We start from the raw sequence: 26149 nt of genomic DNA on the forward strand, positions 1-26149 counted from the left end.
CATGACACACTCTCATCATTGGTCCATTCATGGCATTTTTGTTATTTAGCTAGAATTTTTGATACTGTAACGGATCCCTGTATAACTGACCCTGGATAGTGTTAATATAGAGCTGGGACCTGACTCACGTAAAACTGAAATAGACACACATAGGCCTAGTGGGACAGAGACTGACCTGAAAGAAGAGAAGCCACTTCCCAAATGTGTGTGGACAAGTGTCAGTCATCTTCTCTTATTTGGAGAGCATCAGCCTCCAACTGTAGACCGACTGCCTCTTCGACTGCTGTTCAGCTGCCTCGCCCTCTGCTGCCCTTTACCATTTCTTTCTTTTTCATGCGGCCAGGTAGCCATTATTTCTCTTTCTCTAAGTGTAGTAAGATCCCTGAGAGCTCAGAGGACAGGGAAATCCAAAATATAAACACAGCTCGGTTTTTGACAACGTATGCATGCACAAGAGACGGAACAACTTTAGTGAGTTCTTTGGGGGAAAAAATAGATGAGGGTAACTTCTGTCTTTACTTCTAGGTGTTTGGGAAAAATGACGTGTGGTTCTGGGTCATCTTCTCTGCAATCCATATTCTGGCTTCTCTGGCCCTCAGCACCCAGATCTACTACATGGGTCGTTTCAAGATAGGTGAGTCACCTGTTCCTCTATACTAAACATGCCATTTAACGCCCCCCTCCCTGAGAAGAAATTGTCCTGCTTATCCTAAATGGGAGTGTTACTGGTCACTGTGAACACATGCTCTGAATTGTGTGTGTTTATTAGCATATATTCTCTCTAAGAGCTTCCTCTCCTGTATAAAATTTCAGCAACTTATTATCACTAGTTCTGTTTTCAACTGAGAAACTAAGCTAGCTCAGAGCTGAGGAATCCATCTAACTCCAAGTCTCAAAAGCTTTGCAATTCACCAAGCTTTGAAAGTGTGTTTGCAGAACAGTATGATCATCAGACTGCTACTTCCACCAAAAAGAGTATTTCTCAGTTTGTAGTATTTAAAAAGAGTATTTCTCTAACCATGCTAAGTGGCTATCGAGAATTTATATATTCTTTTCAAATTCTGGGACTGGAAATTTTAGAGACCAACTTGTCAATCTCAGAGGCAGGATACCTGCCTAACATTCTCTGACATTGTAAACAGATCATGTTAGAATGCCTAGGATCCTGTGGAAATCAGCTTCTGATCTACTGTTGGTCATTCAAAATACATGGGAGCAAGTCATATTAGAGCATCTAAATTTCACCCATCATTTTAAGGTATGGGAAGTCAGACTCAAATATTCATTTGTATATTTCAAGAAAAACCAACATATATAAACATAGAGGCTCATCCCTAATATTTTCAGAGCCAAGGCAAGATTGTAAATAAAAGTCTATACACCAAACATATGAAAATGTTTATGTTATAAAGAAAACTAAAAACACTATTATATATGGGGAAGAAAGAAAGCAGACCAATAACTGATAAATACACCTTTATTACAACCTAAAAGGTACAAGCTCAAATTTAAAATTCTCAGGTGCATGGGAGAATACCATAGAACATAGAACAGAACACAGCTGTTATAGGAGAGCTGGTCTCCAGCCCCTGCCCCTCTTTTCTTCCCACTCCTGTCTCTGTCCTGCATCTAAAGGGGTCTCACAGGTATGCATATGGACACACTTGTCCAACATCCAATTGGCCATTCCTTGCCTCTAGAAGTGCATACTGCCCTCAGGAAAATAAACCAGGGGAAAAGTTTATGCAGGTTCTGAGAGCAAACTCAAGGCCATCAGGGCAGGGAATTCTTGGGTCCAGGAATTCAGAATATGGCCTGGGAGAAGCAGTCCCCTTGCCCTGCAGACTCCTCACTCACTGGGGAATGAGGGCTTTTCAAATATGGCACCCCTGTTGCCCAGATCTAAGAGCAATTCTATATAACAATTGGCTTTAAAACTGCTGTGTACTTAGTTGCTCAGTCATGTCTGACTCTTTGCGACCCCATGGACTGTAACCTGCCAGGCTTCTCTGTTCATGGGGATTCTCCAGGCAAGAATACTGGAATGGATTGCCATGCCCTCCTCCAGGGGATCTTCCCAGTCCAGGGATTGAACCCAGTCTCCCGCATTGTGGGCAGATTCTTTACCATCTGAGCCACCAGAGAAGCCCAGCTTTAAGACTAGACAACAAAATAAAACAATCTCTCATTTTAGCAATTTAATTTTCCCTTTTGGCATGGTCAGTAGATTAGTACTTGGTGTTAACATAGCCAGGGTACCTCCAACTCCTCCAGTGGAAGCATCATGAGCTAGTTGTGTAGGACATCTGGTACAGCTCTCTGTTCATGTCCCATCCTCCATACTCAAAAGTGAATGAAACTGTACAAACTAAATTCTCAAAAGGAAAATAATTTAAGCACTATTTTTCTGGGTTTTCCAAGTTGGAAAAATAAAACTGAATACAGATACATGTAATGGTCATGACCATTAATAGATAGAGGGGCTTTTAATATATTTGTATCACCTTTGCCCCGTACCTTTTTTAAAAGGAGGAATTTAATGTAGTCTATTATAACCATGAAATAGTTTGTCAGGGTCCCAACAGGAAAAAGATGCCATGCCCAAAGACAAATGATTTATTCACAAAGGGACTCTCCATAGGATAGGAGTGGAGTAGAGAAGAATGAAAGTAACCTGAGGTTAGGAGCAGAGAAGCTTACTATCCACAAGCCCAAAAGGGCAGAAAGGAAGTGGTTACCAAGATGTGGAAGGAGTGCATCATGGAGAGCAAGTCAGCAGGAAAGGAGCAATGTCCTTTGGTTGACAGGCAGCCTCACAGGGCGGGTACCAGGCAGAGTACTATCATACTCTGAACTGACTGTCCTTTCTCTGTCCCTCCAGTCTCCTGCTGGGGCTTCTCACTGTCCAAACCCAAGGGAATTAAGGGGACCCACTGCATGGTCCCTATAGTCAGCCTCTCCAGGCATGGTAGGGACAGAGACATGGCAGGTGGGTCTGGAGAAGCAAAGGGAAGATAGTCTTCACATAGCTTATCTGAATATTTTAAATTCCTGTACCTAGGGAGTCTTCCCCAAGTGGTTACAGATTTACCAGAGTCAAAAGGAAAATTCGCTATTTCATTGTGACAACTGCATCTGCATTTAATCCAGAGGCAAGAAGTTGGGTTAGTGGAGAGTGGTCAGACAACTGCCTTTGCTTTCTCAAATCACAGACTCCTTTTCCTGTGGCCCTCAAGCCTTTCCTGAAAATAAATGTGGACACAGGAACAGTGGCAGCAAGGAGGCAGAGCACTGTGTAGTGTTGTTAGTCACTCAGTCATGTCCGACTTTTTGCAATCCCATGGACTATAGCCCACCAGGCTCCTCTGTCCATTAGATTTCCCAGGCAAGAATACTGGAGTGGATTGCCATTTCTTTCTCCCAGAGAACTTCCTGACCCAGGGATCAAAACCAGGTGTCCTGCATTGCAGGCAGATTCTTTACCATCTGAGCCAACAGGGAAACCCAGACAGAAAACTACAGAGCTACTTGCCTAAATCACTGTTGTGTCCCTTGCCTCCCCAAAAGGACCACAGAGAGAGGGAGGGGTATAAGCTGCAAGGAGTCCACAAAAAAGCACAGGGAGAGAAAAGTCTGACTCATGCTCTGTACATGTGAAACAGGCAGAAGCAGTCTGTGTTCTTTATGAGAAAACATTTCTTTTGTAGCCAGAAAACGAAATTAAAGTCATCCATTTCTAGAGGAAAATAAAACAATCCGTAGTTTACCTGTTTGGCCTCCTTCTTACAAATCTTTTTTTTTTTTCTTCTCATTTTTCTGCTTCCCACTGATTCAGATGTGTCTGACACAGGTAATGTTCAGCTGTCCTTCCCGGGGTTTTCTAGGTTGTTTTCTTAATAAAACAACCTGCCTGGCTGACCTGCCAAGTCTGCTTTCTGAACACCCCTTCCAGATTGGGCAGGATTTGGTGGGAAGGGGGTGCAGAGAGAGACTCAGAGACAGGTATGCACCCCAACCAACCCACCTCCTCTGGGCTAGTGCATGCACATCCCCCTCCCCCCGGCCCCAGAGTGTATCTAGTCCAGCTGCTTTAGCTGAACCCAAGGTTGGCCGTGAAAAATAGCAGCAGTCACAACAGACCTGGAGTCCACCTTCACTGAAATGTTCACTTCAGGCAGACCCCAGCCTGTGACATCTACATGTGGATGGCTCACAGGACAGCCCCACCTGGGGCTCTGGTCCTGTTTATTTAACAATTATAACATGCACACTCAATGTGTTTCATACCATCCTTTTGAAGGATTGCATTAAAAAAAAAAAGCTCCCCCCTCTCTCTCTCCCATCTATGTTCCTTTGACTATTGTTTCAATCCACATTCAGGCTTTCTGGACATGCTCAATAGTCCCTAGTATCCCCTGGTTTAATTTTTACTGACTTTTAACCACACTGAGAAATACAAATTTGAATCTTTACAAGTTACGACCTCCCATGGTCTAGAGAGAGCAGATGTTTTAAGGTGACTTTTGAGAAGCCCCATCACATCTCTGCTGTAAAGAAAACAGCACTAAAGTAAACCATCAACAGAGCGAAACTTAGCCACAGGAGACCATAGGCAGGTTGGCTAACTGCCCGAGTGATCTGTGAGTGCTTGTCCCCTGTGTTCATCTTGCTTGCCTTTCTGCGGGATGCTGCACAGATAAGGCACACCTGCCATGAAATCCCTGGTGGCGTTGGGGGTGGTGGTGCATTTTTTAAAGCAAGTATTTATTATTGACCTATTAGGTGCAAAGCATGACTTTTATGAGGTGAGGACATCTTCATCCTGGCCACAAAAGCTCGGGCCACAGTGGAGTGTTCTATATTATTAGTGACTAAGCCTTCTCACCATGCGATTGTGTCATCAGCAGATTGGGGAATTTTCCGGTGGGCCGCTATGGTGTTCTACACAGACTGCATCCAGCAGTGCAGCCGGCCTCTGTATATGGTACGTGCATGTCCTTGTGTCCCTTGGCCCTCTCCCAGACAACAGGATAGCAGGGCAGTCACTCAAGGCTCCCCAAACCAAGGGGGCCAGATGGCCTAGGGTGGCTGAGGTCCAGTTAGTGAGGGAAGAGGCATCTTGCTTCCTTTTCTTCTCACTCTTAAAAGACAAGATGGAATGGTGCCCTTTTTACACAAAAATTGCTAATATGTAAAGAAAAAATATATATAAAACTGTCAAACAGTGATGACTGCTAGGGAGGGAGGATCAAGACAGAGTGTCCCTGTAAAATAATCATCCCAAGAGGTATGACTATTTCATTTGTGAATAGAAGGCAGTATTAATGATGACACCTGGACCACCCCAAGCCAACGGGATCATATGGTCATTCCAATCACTTTCATCAGGAACTTATACTTTCCAGAGTTTTCATTTGTTTGCTTTTTGTGTACTGTTTGATTCTGACAGTGAGTAGGAATGCTTTCTTCAAATTTATAGTTATTGGTTCTTGGTGAAAATACACTGTTAAATATTCTGCCTTATAGTTTTCAATATATTACATGTTTCTACAGTGAGCAGAGGGATCAGGGTGCTGGTCTCAGCTGCCTTGGCTCATTGGCCAGGGACCCCAGAGAACTTGCATCCCTCCTCTGAGCCACTGCCCCAGTCTTTACCCAGGGCTGTGGTCAGAATCAGGCCCTTTGGGCCTGGCACATAGGTGTCCACTGAATTCCTGCTGATAGTTTATAATCAGAAGGATTTTTATATAAAGAATATATAAATGTGAATGTCTTTAACCCTGTAGAGCTTGGGCAGGAGCTATAGGCACTAAAAATTGAGGAAATTGAGGCTGGAGGGTTTTACTCAGGAGAGAATGTAAAATCCCATTAGGACCTGTGAGTATTATGGGAGACAAGCCTCAGATGTGAACCTTATGGGGAAATTAGCGCTTTTGTTTTTACATTAATTGATGCATGCTGTATTTTTAAAAATAGACTATTTTTAGAGTATTTTAAAAGGTTTTAGGTTCGGGGAAAATTGAGAAGAAAATACGGAGATTTCTCAAATGCCCCTCCTCCACACAGGCACAATTTCCCCCATATCAACATCCCTAACAGAGGGGCGTGTTTGTTAGTTGATGAACCTGTTAACATATCATAGTCACTTCAAGTCTGCAGTTTACATTACAGTTCACTCCTGGTGGTGTACATACTATGGGTTTTTTGATGAGTTTGTAATTCATCATTACAGCATCAAAGTAGTTCCCTGCCCTAAAAATCCTCTGTGCCCTACCTATTCTTCCCACCCCCTCCCTCCCCAATCCCACCAACTACTGATCTTTTTATTGTCTCTTTTAGTCTTATCTTTTCCAGAATGTCGTATGACTGAAATAATACAGCATATAGTCTTTTCAGATTGGCTTCTTTCACTTAACAATATACACTTATGTTTCCTGCATGTCTTTTCATGGCTTGATAACTCATTTCTTTTTAGTGCTAATATTCCATTGCCTGGATGTACTATGGTTTATTTATCCATTCACCTATTGAAAGACATTTTGGTTGCTTCTAAGTTTGGGCTGTTATGAAAAACTGTGCTATAAAATGTGGGCATTTTTGCATAGGCCTGTTTTCAGCTTCTTTAGGTAAATACCAAGGAGCACAATTGCTGGATCATATGGTAAAAGTATGTTTAGTTTTCTAGGAAACTGTCTTCCAAATGATTGGACTATTTTGCATTCCCATTAGCCATGAATGAGAATTGCTCCATATCCTTACCAGCAATTGGTGTTAGTGTTTTGGATTTTGGTATTTCTAGTAGGCGAATTAATTTTTTTTAAAGGAAGATATTTCTTTTAATAGGTTTATTTAATATTTAATAGATTTTATTTAATAGATTTTTATTTAAAATCTATTAAATAAAATTTTAATTTTATTAAAATTAAATAGATTTTATTTAATAAAATTTAATAGATTACCCACAAAGAGAATCACTACTTTGAAACAGATGAGTGGCCATGAAAACTAAAGTATAATCAGATAGCACCTAAAAGTTTTACAAGCAGATTATGAATAATAGAGTTATTGTTAGAGTAATTGTCCTTTGAGATGAACCTTACCTCTCTATTTTCTCCCGTACCAATAAATTTAATCTTTGACCAGGGGATTTTTGCAGAAACTAATGCCTGTGGCCAGCAATTTTTATTTTGGCCAGCCAAAAATTCTGTTATTTCACTAGCACTAGCACTATGCAGGTTATTACATTCAATATACAACTGACACACCTGTGAAGTCTTCTCTAGCACCATGAATTTCATTTTCACTTTCTGTATCAGAATCAATCACTAAGTTTTTTGTCTTTTTGTTGGTCTAATAATCACATCATCTGGATCCATATTCTGAAGAACTATGATCTTCTCAGACACTAGTATATATGTCACTCAGACTATCAGAGAAACTATTTGCATAAAATTCACCAAAAAATTCTTCTTCACTCAAAAGTTTGTGATATATCATTTAAAAAAATTTATAGTAATACACTTGAGTTTATAATATATACAGTGAAGTGAAAGTCACTCAATCATGTCTGACTCTTTGCAACCCCACAGACTATACAGTCCATGGAATTCTCCAGTTCAGAATACTAGAGTGGGTAGCCTTCCCTTTCTCCAGGGAATCTTCCCAACCAGGGATCAAACCCAGGTCTCCTGCATAGCTGGTGGATTCTTGACCAGCTGAGCCACAAGGGAAGTCCAAGAATACTGGAGTGGATAGTCTATTCCTTCTCCAGCACATCTTCCCAGGAATCGAACCGGGGTCTCCTGCATTGCAGGAGGATTCTTTACCAACTGAGCTATGAGGGAAGCCCTATAATATACACAAGATTGGAACAAAAACCAAATGGAGCAAAATGTGAAAGATAACAACAAGCGTGAATTATATTATAAGCTCTCAGTCAATTTTAGGTGCTAACAGCTTCTCACGGTGATGTCAATTGTATCATTCTCTAAAACGTATTGATATGTCTCCGGTCAATAATGTGTCCAAATCATGTGTCTAGAAACCAGAAGCCTGAGAGCTGCGGGACCTCCTTGGAGCCAGAGTAATGAAACAAATTCCAGTTGTGTCTCAAGAGCTGCCTTAAGTCCCACCAGTCACCACAATCCAGGGAAAGAATCCCAGATGCCCAGCTCCTTTAAAAACAGGAAGGAAACAGCAAGACTTCTGCTTTACTTACCAGGCCTTCTTTTACAGGGAGGAGGTCATATCTGCTTGCAGTCGGAGGCTTTACCATTTAGTCCTTCAGAGGATTAGTGTTCATTCATAGGCACAGCTCTCCTATATTGATAGAAAAACCGTTTTCACTAAAGCAGTTTTCCCATAATTGAAATTCCCGTATGGTAAGAAGTAGTGCACGCAGCCTTTCATTCACTGTTTTCTCTCCTCCTTTCCAGGACAGAATGGTGTTACTCATCGTGGGGAACCTGGTTAACTGGTCCTTGTAAGTAGTCTTAGGAAAACATGTCTTTCTCTTTACTAATTTCTCTGTAACACTGTGGCTTAGCTTTCCTTGGCTGTCATTTTTACAAAGAAATCTGAAATTAAGGAGAGTGTGGGACTGTGCTTGTTCTAGAGACTTGAAAGAAAGCTACTTGTTGCCCTGCAAAAAATGCACTTGTGTACTAGCAGTGGCCTGCTACTGCTGCTAAGTCACTTCAGTCATGTCTGACTCTGTGCGACCCCATCCCTGGGATTCTCCAGGCAAGAGTACTGGAGTTGGGTGCCATTGCCTTCTCTGAGCAGTGGCCTATCTTAAAGCAATGAGTTCCACACGTTGATGCCTGGAACTCATTTGTTCAACAAGACAAGCATCAAATTTGCTATATTTATGTGGATAAATTAGATTAGCTATATATGCATATACATACACACACACATATTTATAAAGAGAGAGATTAACTATGCCAGCAGTCAAAAATGCAGCCATTTTAAACTATTTAGAGCTTTCCATAATGCTACCCAGTAGGCATTTCTCTTTCTTACTAGGGGGAATGGGATGGTGTGTGTGTGTGTGTGTGTGTGTGTGTGTGTGTGTGTGTGTGTGTGTGTGTGTGTGTGTGTGTCTCCTGTTTCTTTCTTTCCCTCCAGGTCTCAGTCTTCCTACTCCGCGTTTATCATTCTTCTTCCTTTTCTTTTCCTTCATTATTACCTTGGCTTTGTTTCCTCGTGCATGCATGCTGTTGCTTCACTTGTGTCCAACTCTTTGCAACTTATGGACTATGTAACCCGCCAGGCTCCTCTGTCCATGGGATTCTCCAGGCAAGAATACTGTAGTGGGCTGCCATGCTCTCCTCCAGGATCAAACCCGTGTCTCTCACTTCTTTACCAGGCAGGTTCTTTACCACTAGAGTCACCTGGGAAGCCCCTTTGCTTCCTCAAATGACCTCAAAGTAGAACAGTGCAGCAAAAGTACGTTTATGCTAGCTATATTTTATGTATCTAGTGTTTGCAACTTATACTTAAAAATGTGAATGAGTGACATTTTATTTCTCTCTCAAAAAATAAGTAAGTTTAGCTGCTTGTACTAGTGGTTCTTAGCTGATCAGTGACCTTTGATAGACAGATGACTCTCCTCCTCCTCCCTTTAAGGTATCAGATATGAAGAAAGAAGCACACCCCAGGAAAACCAGAATCAAGTCATGAGAATTTGAATCTTATTTAGGGGCCATGTGCATCCAAAATAAACTTCCCACAATGTTGCTGTTCCAGGGGTTACCTTGGGGAAGGTCCATACCTGTGAAGGACTGTGCTTTACTGAGGGACATGTTGAGATGGGTGATTCTTGGCCATGATCACCAGTGATGTTCTCTTGGCCACCCTTTTAGTGAAGACCCTACAGTCCTAGTGACTTTGTAAGACAGGGCAGAGGGTGCTGGTAGGAGATATGATAATGAAAAACCGATGACAATGTCCAGAGGGTCAGAATCACCTGGCCTGTCCCTGCCTCTTATAGAACTAAAATCAAACCAAGTCTGCTCACAAGACAAGGTGTATGGCCTTTCTCTTCTTAGCAGGAGCTCTGTGGGACACCAACACCTGCAGGGTGGAGGGAAATGAGGCACAATGAGACACTAGTACTGTGACTGCCCAGTAGGGGGGGTTACCTCCTCACTAAGGTCTCCATCAGTTTCCCATGGATATTACAAAAGTCATTAATATATATTAATATATAGAGAGATGTATGTATACATATAGAGAGACAGAATGAGAAAATAAAACAAATGTGGCAAAATACTAATAATTGATGAATCTGTGTGAAAAGTATACAAGAGTTTAGAGTACACTGAAGATTTCAAATTGTGAGAAGAGGAAATTTCCTATAAGTCAGTTGGAATAAAAAGTGAACAAAAACATTTCTTTGAATCATCTTTAATTTCCTTTATTATATTTTATAGTTCTTAGCATATAAATGTTTTACCTCCTTTGTCAGGTTTATTCCTAAATATTTTATATATTTATTTAGGTGTGAGTTTAAGAGGTATTTTTTTAAACAATCAGTGGAAAGCTATCCCATGCTGTTGGATTTGGAGAATTTATGTTGTTAAAGTGGTCATACTACTGAAGGCAACCTACAGATTTAATGTAATCTCTTTCAAGTTACCATAATACTTTTCACAGAACTAGAACAAACAATCCTCAGATTAAATGGAACCATAAAAGACCCTGAATTGCCAAAATGATTCTGAGGAAAAAGAAGAAAGCAAGAGGCATAACCCTCCAAGACTTTAGGCAATACTATAAAACTATAGCAATTAAAACAGCATGATATTGGCACAAAAACAGACATACAAATCAATGGAACAGAATAGACAGCTGAGAAATAAACTCACATATCTATAGTCAATTAATCTTCCATAAATGAGGCAAGAATATACAATGGGAAAAAGTCTCTTTTCCCATTACAATACCCAATACAATAAAATCCTGGTTTGATCCCTGGTGTTCGGAAAACTGGACAGCCACCTATAAATCAGTCAAGTTAGAACACACCTTTATACCATACAAAAAAATAAACTCAAAATAGTTTAAAGACTTAAACACAAAATATGACTTGATAAAACTCCTAGAGGAGATTATAGGCAAAACATTCTCTGATATAGATCATACCAATGGTTTCTCAGGTCAGCCTCCCAAGGCAATAGAAATGAAAATAAAGACAAACAAATGGGGCCTAATCAGACTTACAAGATTCTGCACAGCAAAGGAAATCATAACAAAACAACCAATGGAATGGGAGAAAATATTTGCAAACAATGTGACCAACAAGGGTTTAATTTCCAAAACATACAACCAGCTTATACAACTCAATAATAAAGAAAACAAAAAGCCCAATCAAAAAATGGGCAGAAGACCTAGAGTTTTCTCCAAAGAAAACATACTGATGGCCAGTAGACACATGAAAAGATGCTCCACATCACTTAATTATTAGAGAAATGCAAATCAAACTACAGTGAGGTAACACCTCACACTGGTCAGAATGACCATCATTAAAAAGTCTACAAACAGCAAATGCTAAAGAGGGTATGGAGGAAAGGGAACCCTCCTACACTGTTGGTGGGAATGTACGTTGGTGCAGCCACTCTGGAAAACAGTATGGAGGTTCCTCAGAAAACTAACAATAGAATTACCCTATGATCCAGTAATCCAATAAACTATAATTCAAAAAGAAATGGGCACTTATACATTCATAGAAGCACTACTCACAATATCCAAGACATAGAAACAATCTAAATGTTCATTGACAGAGAAATGGATAAAGAAGATGTGGTACATATATACAATGGGATATTACTCTTCCATTAAAAAATGAAATAACGCCATCTGCAGCAACATGAATGCAACATGGATGCATCCAATGCAACTAGAGATTATCATAGTAAATGAAGTAAGTCAGAAAGAGAAAGACAGGTATATATGATACCACTTATATGTGAAATCTAAAATATGGCACAAATGGACCTAGTCACAAAACGGATTCATAGACATAGAGAACAGACTTATGGTTGCCAAGTGCAGGGGATGGGCAGGGGGATGGAGGAGGGGTGGACTGCGAGTTTGAGGTGAGTAGATGCAAGCTATTACATATAGAATATAAATAAGGCCTAACTGTATAGCACAGGAAACTATATTCAGTACCCTGAGACAAATCCTAATGGAAAAGAACACTAAAAGAATATATATGTGTGTATAACTGAGTCACTTTGCTGTACAGCAGAAATTAGCACAACATTGTAAATCAACTATACTTCAATAAAAAATGTTTTAAAAAAATGAACAAAAATGTTAATAACAGCTTTACACTTTAAATACTTAGCAATAAACTTTGAGAGATATGTAGGATCTTTCTGCAAAACATTTAACTACCTCATTAGGAGATGTAGATAAAAACTTAGCTAAATGAAGAAAGATAGCATGCCCGGGGTGAGAAGATTAACTATTGTAAAGATATCAATTCTCAAGGTAATGTGCAAATTTAGAACCAGAAATGGAACTAAGTTAATAGGATTTTATTCGGAAATTTATTTACCTAGTTAGACAAAATTTTCAAAGATCTCTGCAAAGGATTAACAGAAGAAAGAAGGCACAGAGGTGTATAGTGACAGCCCAGCACTATCCAACAGAACTTTCTGGAACAAAGCTTAAATGTTTATTAGACACTTGTGGTTATTGAGCACTTGAAATGGGGTCTGACTGAGAAAATTCACTTTCAATTTTATTTAATTTTTATTTAAATAGCCACATGTGGTTACCATATTGGATAGTGCAAACTAGCCTAACCTATGTTGGGAGTTCCCTGGTAGCTCAGTTGGTGAAGAATCTGCCTGTATTACAGGAGACCCCGGTTTGATCCCTGGGTCAGGAAGATCCCCTGGAGAAGGAAATGGCAATCCACTCCAATATTCTTGCCTGGAAAATCCCATGGACAGAGGAGCCTGGTGGGCTACAGTCCATGGGGTCATAAGGGTCGGACACAACTTGGCGACTAAACTACATCTGACAACCTATGTTAGATAATCTATAAAACAATAACAACATGGTGAGGCACTGATTCAAAATTATAAATTAGTGAATCAGAATGAAGAGGCCAGAAATCCAACTATATATCATACATGTGCATAGTGTGTCTGTATTAAAAACAAGCTTTCAAAACCACAAGAAAGAGCTATATAATAAATATTTTTGTCATCCCTGCATTGCAGGCATTCTTTACCATGTGAGCCACCAGGGAAGCCCCACATAATAAAGATTTCTGTTATAACCGCGTAGAAATTTGGAATAAAATTAAGGCCAAATCCCAACCAAATAAACTTCAATATTTAGACAGCTAGCTAAAAATTGGTAATATGTGTCAAACCAATTGCTGAGACAATTCTATGTCTAGTAATCTAATCATCTTAAATGCAAAAAGAAAAAAGCATGATATGTCTAAAGATATTCATTGTTGCAGTTTTTATAATAGTGAACAACTGAAGGACAAAGAGAAAACTAGAGAGTATGGTTTAGGTACATCCATGGATAGGAACTTTACAATCATTAAAATGAATGTTCTGAAAGAGATTTAATAAATTGAAAGTTGAAAGGTTTTTAATTCCCCTCCCAGCAGAAATGGGGGTGGGGGTTGGAAGGGTCGGTAATACTATAAATCCAGCTTCCTGGCTACACAACAATTCCTCTCTGCACTCAGTGCCCTCTTTGGACTCATCAACCGACCCCGGGACTTCGCTTCCTACATGCTGGGCATCTTCATCTGCAACCTGCTGCTCTACCTGGCCTTTTACATCATCATGAAGGTAAGAGTGGCTGCTGGCTCGGCACCATGGGTCCTCCTCAGGTGAGCAGGTGATGCATGCAGCCTGGCAGCATTTGCTTCTCACCCACAGCTTCGCAGCTCCGAGAAGATCCTCCTGATCCCACTTTTCTGCATTGTCGCCACCGCTGTAGTGTGGGCTGCCGCCCTGTATTTTTTCTTCCAGAATCTCAGCAGCTGGGAGGTAAGAGAAGAGTGTTTATCTCCTGGACAATGTGCTCTCTCCATCTTGCTTTTCTGACCTTCCTACCTCCCTCTCTTCACGGGCTTATTGCTGTTTATCGTTTTTATATTCTCTAATGTGAAAGCTTTTTTAAAAGGGGTTGGTTTTATATAAATATCCACACTTAAATGCTCAATAAATGCCATGTCATTATTATTGGGGTGGCGCTTCTTAAACATGAAGTCCTATCCCCACTGCCAATGTGATCTTCACTGTGTGTTGTATTATAATTGCAATCCTGTTCCCAATGGATGCTTAATATGTACAGAAAGCTTGATTAGTTTATCATCTCCACCTTATCATAGTCATCATCCAGATACCCAGATGCAGGTGTGTATAAATCCATTTGACAGATAGGAAAGCTGAGGCCTAGGAAACTGGTGATGCATGTGAGGCATAGAATAGGGAGGAAGTCTTAGCTCCCCATCACCATAACCACCGCAATCAATGTCAAAACATTTTTATCACCCCAGGAAAAATCCTACATCCATTAGCAGTCACTCCCCATTTCTCCCTAACCCCTTAGCCTGAGGCAACCACTAATCTTGTCTCTATAGATCTACCTATCCTGGACATTTCATATAAATGGAATCATATGCAGTCTGAGTCTGCCTTCTCTGTGTAATGTTTCCTAGGTCCACCCATGTACAGATCACATTATGTCAGTATCATGTGCTTTTATTGCTGAATAATGGCTCAGACAGTAAAGATTCTTCCTGCAATGTAGGAGACCAGGGTTCATTCCCTGGGTCAAGAAAATCCCCTGGAGAAGGGAATGGCTACCCACTCCAGTATTATTGCTTGGAGAATGCCATGGACAGAGTAACCTGGTGAGCTGCAGTTCATGGGGTCGCAAATAGTGAGACACCACTGAGCAACTAACACTTTCACTTTTCATTCCATTGTATGAATATGCCTCATTTTAGCAGATGTTCAATGGATGAACATTTGGGTTGTTTCCAGTTTTTGGCTTCTATGAATGCTGCTGCTATGAACATCTGTGGACACATTTTTGTGTGGACGTATGTTTTCTTGGAAGCTAATGATAATGTAGTGACCCAGGCATCTAGTAGTGACTGTAGGTTTCTGGATGCTCCGTCCTGTATGGAGTTGAACTGTGGGACTGCTCCCCCACATCCTGCCTCACCTCCTTCCAGGGAACGCCAGCCGAGTCCCGGGAGAAGAACCGAGAATGCACTCTGCTGGATTTCTTTGACGACCATGACATCTGGCACTTCCTCTCTGCTACTGCCCTGTTTTTCTCATTCTTGGTGAGTTTATAAAAACTTTTCTTCTCTCTTTACATCTTGTATTCTCTTTTTTCCTCTTCCCTCCTTACTTCCATCCTCCTATTTTTAATCCCCAAGTCTTCATTATGATTCAATGTACAGATTATCTTTTTTTTTAACATTGTATCCTCTAGTTAGATCTTCATTTTGTTCTTCTACTCTTCAATACTTTAAGAAACAGTGATAAAATAATTTTCCTTCAGTTGCACAATGCTTGGACTGCACTGATGATTAGAACTCACATGCCCAGCTCCCCCAGGAAGCGCTTTTGGTGGCACTTCCTACCATCTCAACCACACTAGGTTATTCCTTCTTGTGTCATACTCACATTCCTCCCTCTCCTCCAGTCTCACTACATACCTTATTAATGCAAACATTTTATAAGTTCCTCAAGTGGCTCAGGATAGCAGCCAGGCCTCTTGTTGCCTTTCTAACCAGTCTCTTTCAAATCTCTCCTGAAGTTCCTTCGTTTTTTGCCCACACACCTTCCTTGAAGCTGTGCATATTATAACAACCCAGGATGACAACTCCCAGCATAATTCCATCTTAATTTTGACTTTTCCAAAATAAAAGTATATAGTACCTGTACACAAGTTCTTTTAACAAGATATAGGGGCCTCCAGGGTTCACTCTGACCCTTTAGGAACCTCAAGAGTGGAGCGGGGCTGTCTCCTAGTGGCCAGTTTGGGAAGTTTAACCAGTCTGTATAAACATTCTTCCTTAAGGCTTTCTTTAATCGTCACGTTCTCTGGGGAGACAGAGATAATAAAATTGGAGCTAAGAGTCCCCTCTACATCACAGAGAGAGTGATGGTAGAGGGAACTATATAAATGGAGGGTGGGGGAACAATTCTTATAGCAATAATCTATTGCAACAAGGTTTTATTCCCTTTAGGTCCCCACCCAAATGTCCCATTCTAAGTGGTAATGATGTCCCAGCTATCCCCAAAATTTTTTTTTACCTCATCCCATCCCATACTCCCTATATTCCCTCCACAGTTTAATTTTTATCCTTAGTACATACTGCTGTCTAACATAGTAGCCTCTGTTCCTGCATTTGCTTCATGTCTGAAGCCCTCTCTCAAATGTAAGCTCCATCAGGGTAGACATTTGTCTCTCTTTTATCCTAAGCTGTATCCCTAGCATATAGAATAGCACTTAATAGACCCTTGATAGATACTTGAATAAATGAATTGTGGAATTACAAGTGTCTATTAAGAGCACAGAGCTGCAGAAGACATGAAAACAATTAAGTACACTTGTGAACCTTAGAAAACAGGGACTTATCGCAACTGTGCATTCCTCTCATTTTTCTGCCCGCCTTGTTTCAGGTTTTGTTAACCTTAGATGACGACCTGGATCTGGTTCGGAGAGACCAGATTCCTGTCTTCTAAGCCTCCAGCATGGAGAGCCAGGGAGAGAAAGCCACTGATCTTGGTGCTGTTTCATGAAAAACATAGGGACTGCAGCAAAGTCACCACTGCCAAACGCTCCACTTGCCTGCTGTTGGGTGAGCCCTGTACACATTCCCACAGGGAAGAGAGGAGCTAAGGGGGACCCAAACCTGCAAGAAAGGGAAGCAGAAGAGAAGTTGCAGCTGTGGACAGAGATGAGCCCTCCAGGGTCAGAAACACCCAGCATCCCCTTTTGTTGCAACTCTGAACTAGATGTGGTCAAGCTGCATCGAAGTCAACCACCTTGGGACTCCTCCTACCCTCACCTGAGATTCGCCAGCCATGGCAGAACCATGCTACACTCTGCCCTCCACCTGCCTCCCTGTCCAGAGAGGCCAGCAGCCCAGATTTCCTGCCCAGAAACTCCAGGCTGGCCCCCTATTCACCTCTGTAACATCCGCTGCTCTAGATATCCCCAAACACCAGCCTCCTTCTCCAAGGTCCTCGGATGATGTGATTCCCTGAAGTCTGGTAGAGGGGTGGCTCCAAGGCCCTGCCCAACTGGGATAGATGTTCTATAGCACCAGCTGGTCACCTCCACTGCAGGGATGCTGTACTCCTCCCTCAGGTTCCCGGCAGCATTAGGAAGACTCCAGGTTGGGCTCCAGGTTGTCACACACTCTTAGCGGGTAACTGTCTCTGGGACCAAGACGTGGGTGCTGCCCTGTTCCCTGAGTCTTCATCCCACCATTGTGTGTTGACCCCACGACTCAGGCTCTATCTTCTTGGGAAGGCCCTGTTTCTCCACAGATCAGCTCCAAGGTGGAAGGGGAAATGGGAAACTTCCACCATCAGGAGGAGCAAGAGGAATGCCCGACAGCACTATGAGACTGGTGACATCAGCATCAGGTCAACGGGCCTTGCACAAAAGACTTGGGCTCCTGGAACAGATTTAGCAAAGGCAAAAGTACCTCCAATTCAAATAGCTCCATCCTCTGCCCACATCTCCCTTGGGTAAGACATAAGTGTTCTCATCAGGGTCACTGCTCTCAGGCTCCTGTGCCACGGACCATGACCCCCCTCTGCTGCTTCATGCAGATCAGGGCTCCAGACTTTCCCCCCCAGGGTTCTCTGGAGGCCACTCTCAGGGTGAGCGCATCTCCCTCCTCCTCTCCAGTGGCAGAGAGCTCAGCCAGTTTGGGGTTGTCTCAGATTCACATTCTCTCCCCAGGACAGTGTTGAAAAGCTCAGCACCCCCCACCCTCACTCTCACGCTGGTGGCTGCTCTGCCCCCAGGAAGTCCCATTTTGACCAAACTCCCTTGTTACCTGGGCTAGGATGCCATCATTCTTGTACATGCAAACACATGCACACAGGTATGTCTGCCTGTGAAACTGAAGTTACTTTCTCACCTCTGCTTTCCTGATCTTTCATTAGAGAAATGGAACAGCCACCCTTTTTAAAATATATTATTCTTTCTCTAAAATAATGTTCAAAACACATTTTGAAAGTTTAAATAGCAAACTTTCCCTAATTTTAAGAACATGGAGATGCTTTCAATGAAGCATTGTGACCTTTTTTTCTAAAATGCTCCCAAATTTGTAATTGGTCTTCTGTTATTCTTTATTTCTTAAAAATTGTTGGCTTCCATATGCCATGTGACTTCCCAGATGGCGCTAGTGGTAAAGAACCACCTGCCAATGCAGGAGACGTAAGAGACATGGGTTCGATCCCTGGGTCTGGAAGATCCCTTAGAAAAGGGCATGGCAACCCACTCCAGTTTTCTTGCCTGGAAAATCCCATGCACAGAGGAACCTGGCATGCTGTAGTCCATGGGGTTGCAAAGAGTTGGATATGACTGAGCAACTGAACTGAACTGAACACATAGGCCATATGAAGGCCACCTAGTAAATGGTTCTATTAATCTAACATCTAAAACAAATTTCAAACCTGTTTAACTTTGCTGAGTTGACCTAATTATTTTTAATGCACTAAAGGATTTTGTATCCAAAAAAGATGGGGGCAGGATGTAAACAACAAAGTTTGTTCAAGCACCCCTGTGGCCTGAAGTGAATAAATTGTAGGACAATTAACCTGTTTGGTAGCTTGTCTGGGAAATATGTCCATGGAAATGGAGAGGGGGCCCTGTAGAAATGGGTGGATGATTATTCAGCATTGTTTTCTGACAGTGTCTGCCTAGTGCTTAAACTCACATATTGTGATTCAGTTTTGTTCTCTACAGGAGGACTGAAAACCCAGACCAAGCCTGCTCCTATAAATATCAATTCTAAATGTATTTGTTGTTAGTTCTTTCTATAGTGCTGATTTGTGCAGTGGTAGGAAGATACAAGAAAGGCATTTGACTGTGTCTGTTGGGTTGATAGGAACTCAGGGTGGAGGGGATGGCCAGAGTTATTCATAGTGGTCCCTCATCCACGCTTAGCACAGGCCTGTGCAAATTCTGTGCTCATGGACTTCTCTCTTTACATGAGGGGAAGGCAACTCTGAGTTCAACAGGAGGGTAACAGGAGACAGCCAGCCTGTGAGGAGGATCTTGGCAGAGGCACAGAGTAACGAGAGCAGTTCACTTGGAAGGCAGAGATGTGGCAGCCAGAGGAGCAAAACAGCACATAAGAAATGGCCTCGTCACACCTCTGATGAAGCCCCAGCTGTTAGCACTGGGTGGTAGAGGGGTCAGCCTAGTTTTATTTTAGCAGCAGCAGTAGCCAGTGGAAAACCAGAGTCTATCTGGGGAAGGGACTTTCCATGGCTGAGAGAGTCAGTACCTGGGGCAATGACAGTGGCAGCTGCTGCTTCTGTGGCTCCAGGCAGCCCCCAGAATGGTCTCTGGGGTCACAAATTATATGTCAGGGGAACAATAATACCCAAATGTTTCTCCTCCTAGGAGACAGTCTGTTTAAAACTTGGGGAAAGGGGGAAAACAAAGATAAACATTCTTCACAGAAGGACAAGTTGGGTCTTGGAAAAATTCTTGAGTCAGACTTTAGTCCAGATATTTCACCTGCATGCTGTTACCTTGTGCAAACTGCTGGAACTCTCTGGTCTTCACCTGCCACATCTACCTGACACTCCATGGAGCTGTGCAGAGCAGGAGAAGCAGTGCCTGCAAAGAAAAGATCCTCACCTGCACCTCTTGAATCCTGCAGGGTGGCAGGTTCCCCTGCTTGGCTGGCATCTCTCACCCATGGGGGCCCTTCATTGAAACCAGCTGTGCTGTTTTCTGTCCTCAGTCCCAGGAAGCCCTGAAGGAGCCGGGAGGACTCTCCACCTCCAGAGGAACTGTCCAGAGTTAACAAACATCTCCCTCCCCTCCTTGTCCTTTTAAAGCTGCGTATCACTGTCTCTGGCCCTTAAGACTGCAACACAGATGAAAAATCTCTACCAAAGCTAGGGCCAAGTGGAAAGACTGGTTGTGCACAAAGTCACACCTCATCACTGCCAGCTCTGCCCTGGGAATCTCAGAGAAAACCTAGACTTTGTCCTCTCCCCAGCAGTTACTGCTACCACGGTCCAGGGGATGCCCTATGCAAACGTTTCCCTGACCCTCCCCACCCTTATCTGTAGGGAAAGCCGGGATGTTCAGTCTGCAGGTGAAAAAACCGGTCCCAGAGGAGGCCTGGGACCGACTCCTGGTGAAACTAATGAAAATCATTACGAGTAAAGATAGAAACAGCATCTGCTCGAAGTAAGGTAAAGCCCTTGTTTACCATAATTTTGCCCAGCTTATAGTTTTTTTTTGGCGGGGGGGGGGGGAAGGCTTTGTTTTTAATGCTGCTTGGTAGTGTTTCGGAACCAGGTCCATTTTACCCGACGTACAGCAACCAAAACGCGGAGACGCTGAGGTTCGCAGCAAAGACAGGGTTTATCTACATGGCAGCCATGCAAGTAGATGGCAGAACAAACTTCAGATCCTCCTTCGTGAAGGCACGGGGTAGGGTTTATCTGGGATGAGGAATAAAGAAGCCCAAAGCACGGTGGGCTGGGGCACAGGGAGCGTAGCGAGACTGGAATAGGTGATGGGGAAAAGGTGTGTCAACATCTTTCCTGCTCGCATAACTAGCCTACAGGCCTCTGCACGTTCCAAAGGGCACAGGTAGACACCCGCACATACCCAGTTGGAGGGTCAGGGATCCCACCTAGTTTCAACCAGTTCAGCTGAGCGAGATGCCGCTGACTCCAGGTTCCTGGAAAACATCTCAGGCAAACAGGTTACTTATCGTCTGGGCCACGTGCAGCTTGGAGGACATGGGAGTCTTAAAACAACCTTGATTAGGGAATGCAGGGGAAATGGATTTGACTAATTACCAACAGTTTCAGTGGGAACAAGATATATTTGTGTGGCTAAGTTCAAATGTCTCCTCCATGTTAAGACACCATCATCCATAAGGTTAATCACCTGCTAAATCTTAGGCTTTAACACACATGAGTTCAAATAAGCTTGGTTAGGGTGGTAGATCAGCCTTTGCCAATTAGTTTCTAAAAGGCGGTAGTAAGGGAACTCTTCCCTCTTTCTGAATATCTGTAGATTAGAAGTTTTCATGATTTCCCCTGAACTAAAATTTTTAACTCTTTGATTTTTCCTACGTCTTTTTCATTGCCTTGAAGTCCCTGTCATCCAAGGCTTATCCATTTCACTGGAGATGAAAAATAGCTAACCACCATACAGTAGCTTTGAAGTCATATCACATTACAGCTATGCTAATATCTGGATGTCCCATTTCTTATCCCAGCATTATAGTTATGACTCAGAAGACAAGAAATTTAAACACTGCAATATTTTCAAGTCAGAACATACAATCCCATTGTGGCTGGTTCCTGGGCCCCTAATTTCCTCTGACTCTTTACATTCTTTGTGAATCAGAGCTTTAAAATCCTTTAAAGAGAAGATTATCCAAATTAACTCAAAAGCTCTCCCCATTAGGGTGCTCTAATGTTGCCACCACAGAAAAAAAGTTTATTTACCACAGAAAAAAAAGTTTGTGTTTCATGATTTTTATTCTTACCTGGGCCTTTCACAAAGTTCAGTACCCAGATCTAGGCAGGCCTCTTCAAGGAACAGAACAAATTCAGGCCTGAGGTTCACCCTGTTTCTCAGTGTGGGATACCTTATAAAGTCACTTGGTTTTTAGGGCATCCATTTCCCCTTTATCTCCTTCTCACCACTTCTCTGTTCACTTATGTAGAATCAGAAACACTGCTTCAGTCAAAAGTCAATCAAGAAACATCTGGACCAGGCACTGTGAGGAACCAAGCACAATGAACTCAACACAGTCCCTCCCACCTGGGTCTGCATCCCAAAGGAGCAGATGTGCATGACACAAGCAGGCTGTTCATTGTAAGCAGGCAAAGAGCTCCAGGAAAAGAATGGCCTGATGCAGACCCAAAGAGAGTCCAAATAGTTATCAGCAATATTTATGCCCAGATGTGTAGCCCCTAAACTACTGATACAACTCTCAAGACCAAATTCTTAGAAAAAAATATTTGATAGGTTTCCAGGAGGACCTCTGCAGGGAGGTATAGGTTCTCGCCATCTGTGGTTGCCAATTCTACTACACAATCAAGCAGAGAAATAGAATAATCGGAGGCACTCTGCTCAGGGTCAGAGAGAAGGTGCTATTAATAGTTCCCAGGGATGTACAACTTTGAAGACATTAGCTTATTGCTAATATTGCATCAACTATGTCAGAATTTCAAATTGACTTTCAAGTGCTAGAACAATGTAATAACTAGGTGCATGAAGAATTAAGGAGAAAGAAAGCTGAGATGAGGCGAGAATAAGCAAACATAAACCCGAGAGACCAAACTGAGATTTGATCAAAGGTCTGGTTCAAGCAGAAGTGTTTCCTGGGAAGCTTAAAAGGGAAGGGACCAATGAGATTTCAGGCTGACCCATCCCTAAGAAACTATAAATGTGGAAGGTGGCATTAAACAAAAGGGTAAATTGAGACTTGATTGGGACACAGAGGGGAAGATAGCTGATTCCTTGAGTAACAAAAGTTTAAGAGTAAACTAAAAGGGAAAGAAATTCATTTATCTTTCAGAGAAGCATTGGGCAGTAGGGTTGGTGGCACACACACAATGGGAAGAGCCTATGGAATGTTTTTTTTAGTGAGAACTCTGTACAGATGGTCAGAGAAGGGGACTGAGCCAAAGGAGGATGGATGTACTTTTGATGTGGTCCAGTTGTGAGTTTGGTTTTGTTTTTAGGAAGACTGAAAGCAAAATGAAAGAGAACCGTAGGCTCCTCTGAGCTGAGGCTGCCAAGCTGGGCAGTACTTGAAAATGTCAGTTTGGACTCGAAGGAAGGTTACACTGTTGGGCTCTCACAACCTGCCTGTCATACCCAGAGGAGGAGGAAAGTGAGTCCTCTCCAGTGAAAGGGGAGAAATCAGAAAAATAAGACAAATACTTTGAACCAACAACCTCAGTTTTTCATAAGAAAAAGTCACAGTTTTAATCCCAGCAGAGGACAGAGACATAAAAAGAGAGATGATTGAGGTGGGGATTATTTTAATTCATCCTTTAAGAAACAAAAACAGCTTCATCTCCGTAATTCTTAGGAATTGCAAATGGGACTGGGGTCTGAGGTTTGCCCGTTTGGTGGGATCTTGCTATTGGAAACTGTTGCCCTCAATTTTCATCTCCAACCTCTACAAGATTAATGTTGGTAGAACTGATTATTAAAACAGTTAATGTGTCATTGGCATTGTGCCAAGGGTTTGTATATATTCTATACATTGATCATGAAACACTTACCACCACTAACCCTGTGAAGTTTGCATTATTACTATTATCCCCATTTCCCAGATGGAGAAAACTGAAACATAGAAATAAGTGGTTTATGTAACAAGAATAGAGACAGGCAAGATAGATTGTGTAGCTTTTATTTGTGTCTGTATATGCAAAACACAGCCTGGAATTGTATAACCCCTGAACATATTAACAAAAAGAGAAAGTTTTTCCGAAATTTAGATGTTTATTATATAAACCTGAGTGACACTGAATGTATTGTGCTTTAGGAAAGCCAACCAAAATAAAACTGTGTCTTTGAATTATTTGGGCTCCCTAAACTGGACTCTTGCTTCAGTTTCTAAGTTTGTACAGTTAAGAACCAAAGTCCTTCTTATACATTCACTGACTACATTTGGCAAAGCCCTGAAGACCCAAAGATTTTCATTTTAAATTAAAATATACATAGCCTAAGCTGTCAGGTCTCTCTACTGGGAGCCTGTTGGTTCAGAAACAAAATTAAGAGTGAAGGGAAATCACAAGAATACAATGGTCTTTTTAACTTCCTAAAACACATTCAAAAACTCTAAATACTGTCAAGAGTCAAAATGTCTTTCAAAGTTGCCTCTGAAACTGATTTATGCTGGTCTAGTAGACCAGGTAAAATCTATGACTGCCATCAACAAAGACTGCTGAACTGTCTTTGCTCCTGGTGGCTAGGAATGGTGGTGGTGCTCAGTTGGTCAGTCGTGTCCAACTCTTTGCGACCCCACGAACTGCAGCATGCCAGGATTCCCTGTCCTTCACCATCTCCCGAAATTTGCTCAAACTCACGTCCATTGAGTCAGCAAAGCCAACCATCTCATCCTCTGTCGCCCTCTTTTCCTCCTGCCTTCAATCTTTCCCAGAGTCAGGGTCTTTTCCAGTGAGTCGGCTCTTCACATCAGGTGGTCAAAATATTGGAGCTTCAGTTTCAGCTTCAGCATCAGTCCTTCCAATGAATATTCAGGGTTGATTTCTTTTAGGATTGACTGGTTTGATCTCCTTGCTGTCCAAGGGACTTTCAAGAGGCTTCTCCAGCACCATTGTTTGAAAGCATCAATTCCTCGGCATTCAGCCTTCTCTATGGTCCAACTCTCAAATCCGTACATGACTACTGGAAAAACCATATGGACCTTTGTCAGCAGAGTGATGTCTATGCTTTTTAATATGCCGCCTAGATTTGTCATAGGTTTTCTTCCAAGGAGCAAGCATCTTTTAATTTTGTGGCTTTTTTAATGACGGGAATGGTGTCATTTCACCAAAGTAAGGCAGTGGAATTAGTTTGCATTGAACTGGGAAATTATAATTCTTCAATTAGGGGTACAATGATAATGAAGACAAAGGTTTCTAAATTTGTCCAGGAGTAAGACAAAAAAAAAAAAACCCAAAAAGCAATATGACGTGGTTTGAAACACTGACATACTAACCAATTTTCTTCTCCCATACTATACACTATCTCTTGAGCTTTAAAAACATAATAATGTGAATTTGCACATTTGCCAGTCAGCAGCATTTTTTTAATGGGGTTTAACCAAACTGAATAATGAGTTCCCAGAGGGAAAGTTCCCTGAAGCAGTAAGTTCTCCACCATTACTCATTAGGCTTCAGTCTCTTCCCAAACCTGTGATAAAGCAATGTAAGAAAACACCACCCAGACCAGACCTACACAGCACACACTTAGTTAAAAACTGGATTTTTGTGTCATCCTCAAATCTGTAGTTTATGCAGTTACTTGAAAAATAAAGTGGCACATTTATATTAGATAACCAACCTACCTGACCTGTGAACTTATGCAGGCAGGAAATTAGCATTACCTCCTTAATTTCTCACAGGAAAAAGGAAACGTCAAAGCAGATGTTGAGACTGACCAACATAAATGGATGCTGAATTTTATCAGTTGTTCAAGTTATCATATTTTCTCTCTTTTATCCTGTTAATACAACAAACTGTATAAATTTACTTTAAAACGTTAAAACAACTTTGCACTCCTGAGAAATAAACCTCATTTGGTCATGATGTGCAATTCCTTTCTTATATCAGTAGATTCGATTTGACGTTTTGTTTAGAATTTTTACACCTGTGTTTATTACGGATATTGAGCTATAATTTTCTTTTATTATAATGTTATAACAGACTTGGTATCAATTTGGTTATGTTAACTTCATAAAAGAGGTTTGGAAATAATCCCTTTTTCTCACGAATTTGGGTAGATTGGTGTTACTTCTTCCTTTAATATTTAGAGAAATTTCCCACTAAAATCTGCTGGACTTGAGGTTGTTTTGTGGGAATGTCTTTTTTAAAAAAACAGCTGTCAACTGGAAATAGAACTGCCATATGACCCAGCAATCCCACTTCTGGGCATACACACCAAGGAAACCAGATCTGAAAGAGACACGTGCACCCCAATGTTCATCGCAGCACTGTTTATAATAGCCAGGACATGGAAGCAACCTAGATGCCCATCAGCAGACGAATGGATGAGGAAGCTGTGGTACATATACACCATGGAATATTACTCAGCCATTAAAAAGAATTCATTTGAATCAGTTCTAATGAGATGGATGAAACTGGAGCCCATTATACAGAGTGAAGTAAGCCAGAAA

At 41.8% G+C, this 26149-nt stretch overlaps 1 protein-coding gene across 9 annotated transcripts in view; it reads left to right on the top strand.

Annotated features, from left to right (window-relative positions):
- The window catches only part of SIDT1 (SID1 transmembrane family member 1), a 120753-nt gene extending 96923 nt beyond the window's left edge, over positions 1–23830 (top strand). For 5 of the 9 annotated variants that reach the window (XM_070465937.1, XM_070465936.1, XM_070465939.1 and 2 more), the window contains 7 exons: positions 526–634; positions 4905–4984; positions 8436–8482; positions 13727–13832; positions 13923–14033; positions 15230–15343; positions 16692–23830. In XM_070465937.1, the coding sequence (XP_070322038.1) occupies positions 526–634; positions 4905–4984; positions 8436–8482; positions 13727–13832; positions 13923–14033; positions 15230–15343; positions 16692–16754 (630 nt within the window). In that variant the 3' untranslated portion in view covers positions 16755–23830. The other 4 variants (XM_020879692.2, XM_070465935.1, XM_070465938.1 and 1 more) reach the window with 4 other exon arrangements.
- Positions 23831–26149: the final 2319 nt, after the last annotated feature.

The sequence above is a fragment of the Odocoileus virginianus genome, chromosome 4, assembly GCF_023699985.2.
Source record: "Odocoileus virginianus isolate 20LAN1187 ecotype Illinois chromosome 4, Ovbor_1.2, whole genome shotgun sequence".
In the NCBI taxonomy this organism is placed as follows: domain Eukaryota; kingdom Metazoa; phylum Chordata; class Mammalia; order Artiodactyla; family Cervidae; genus Odocoileus; species Odocoileus virginianus.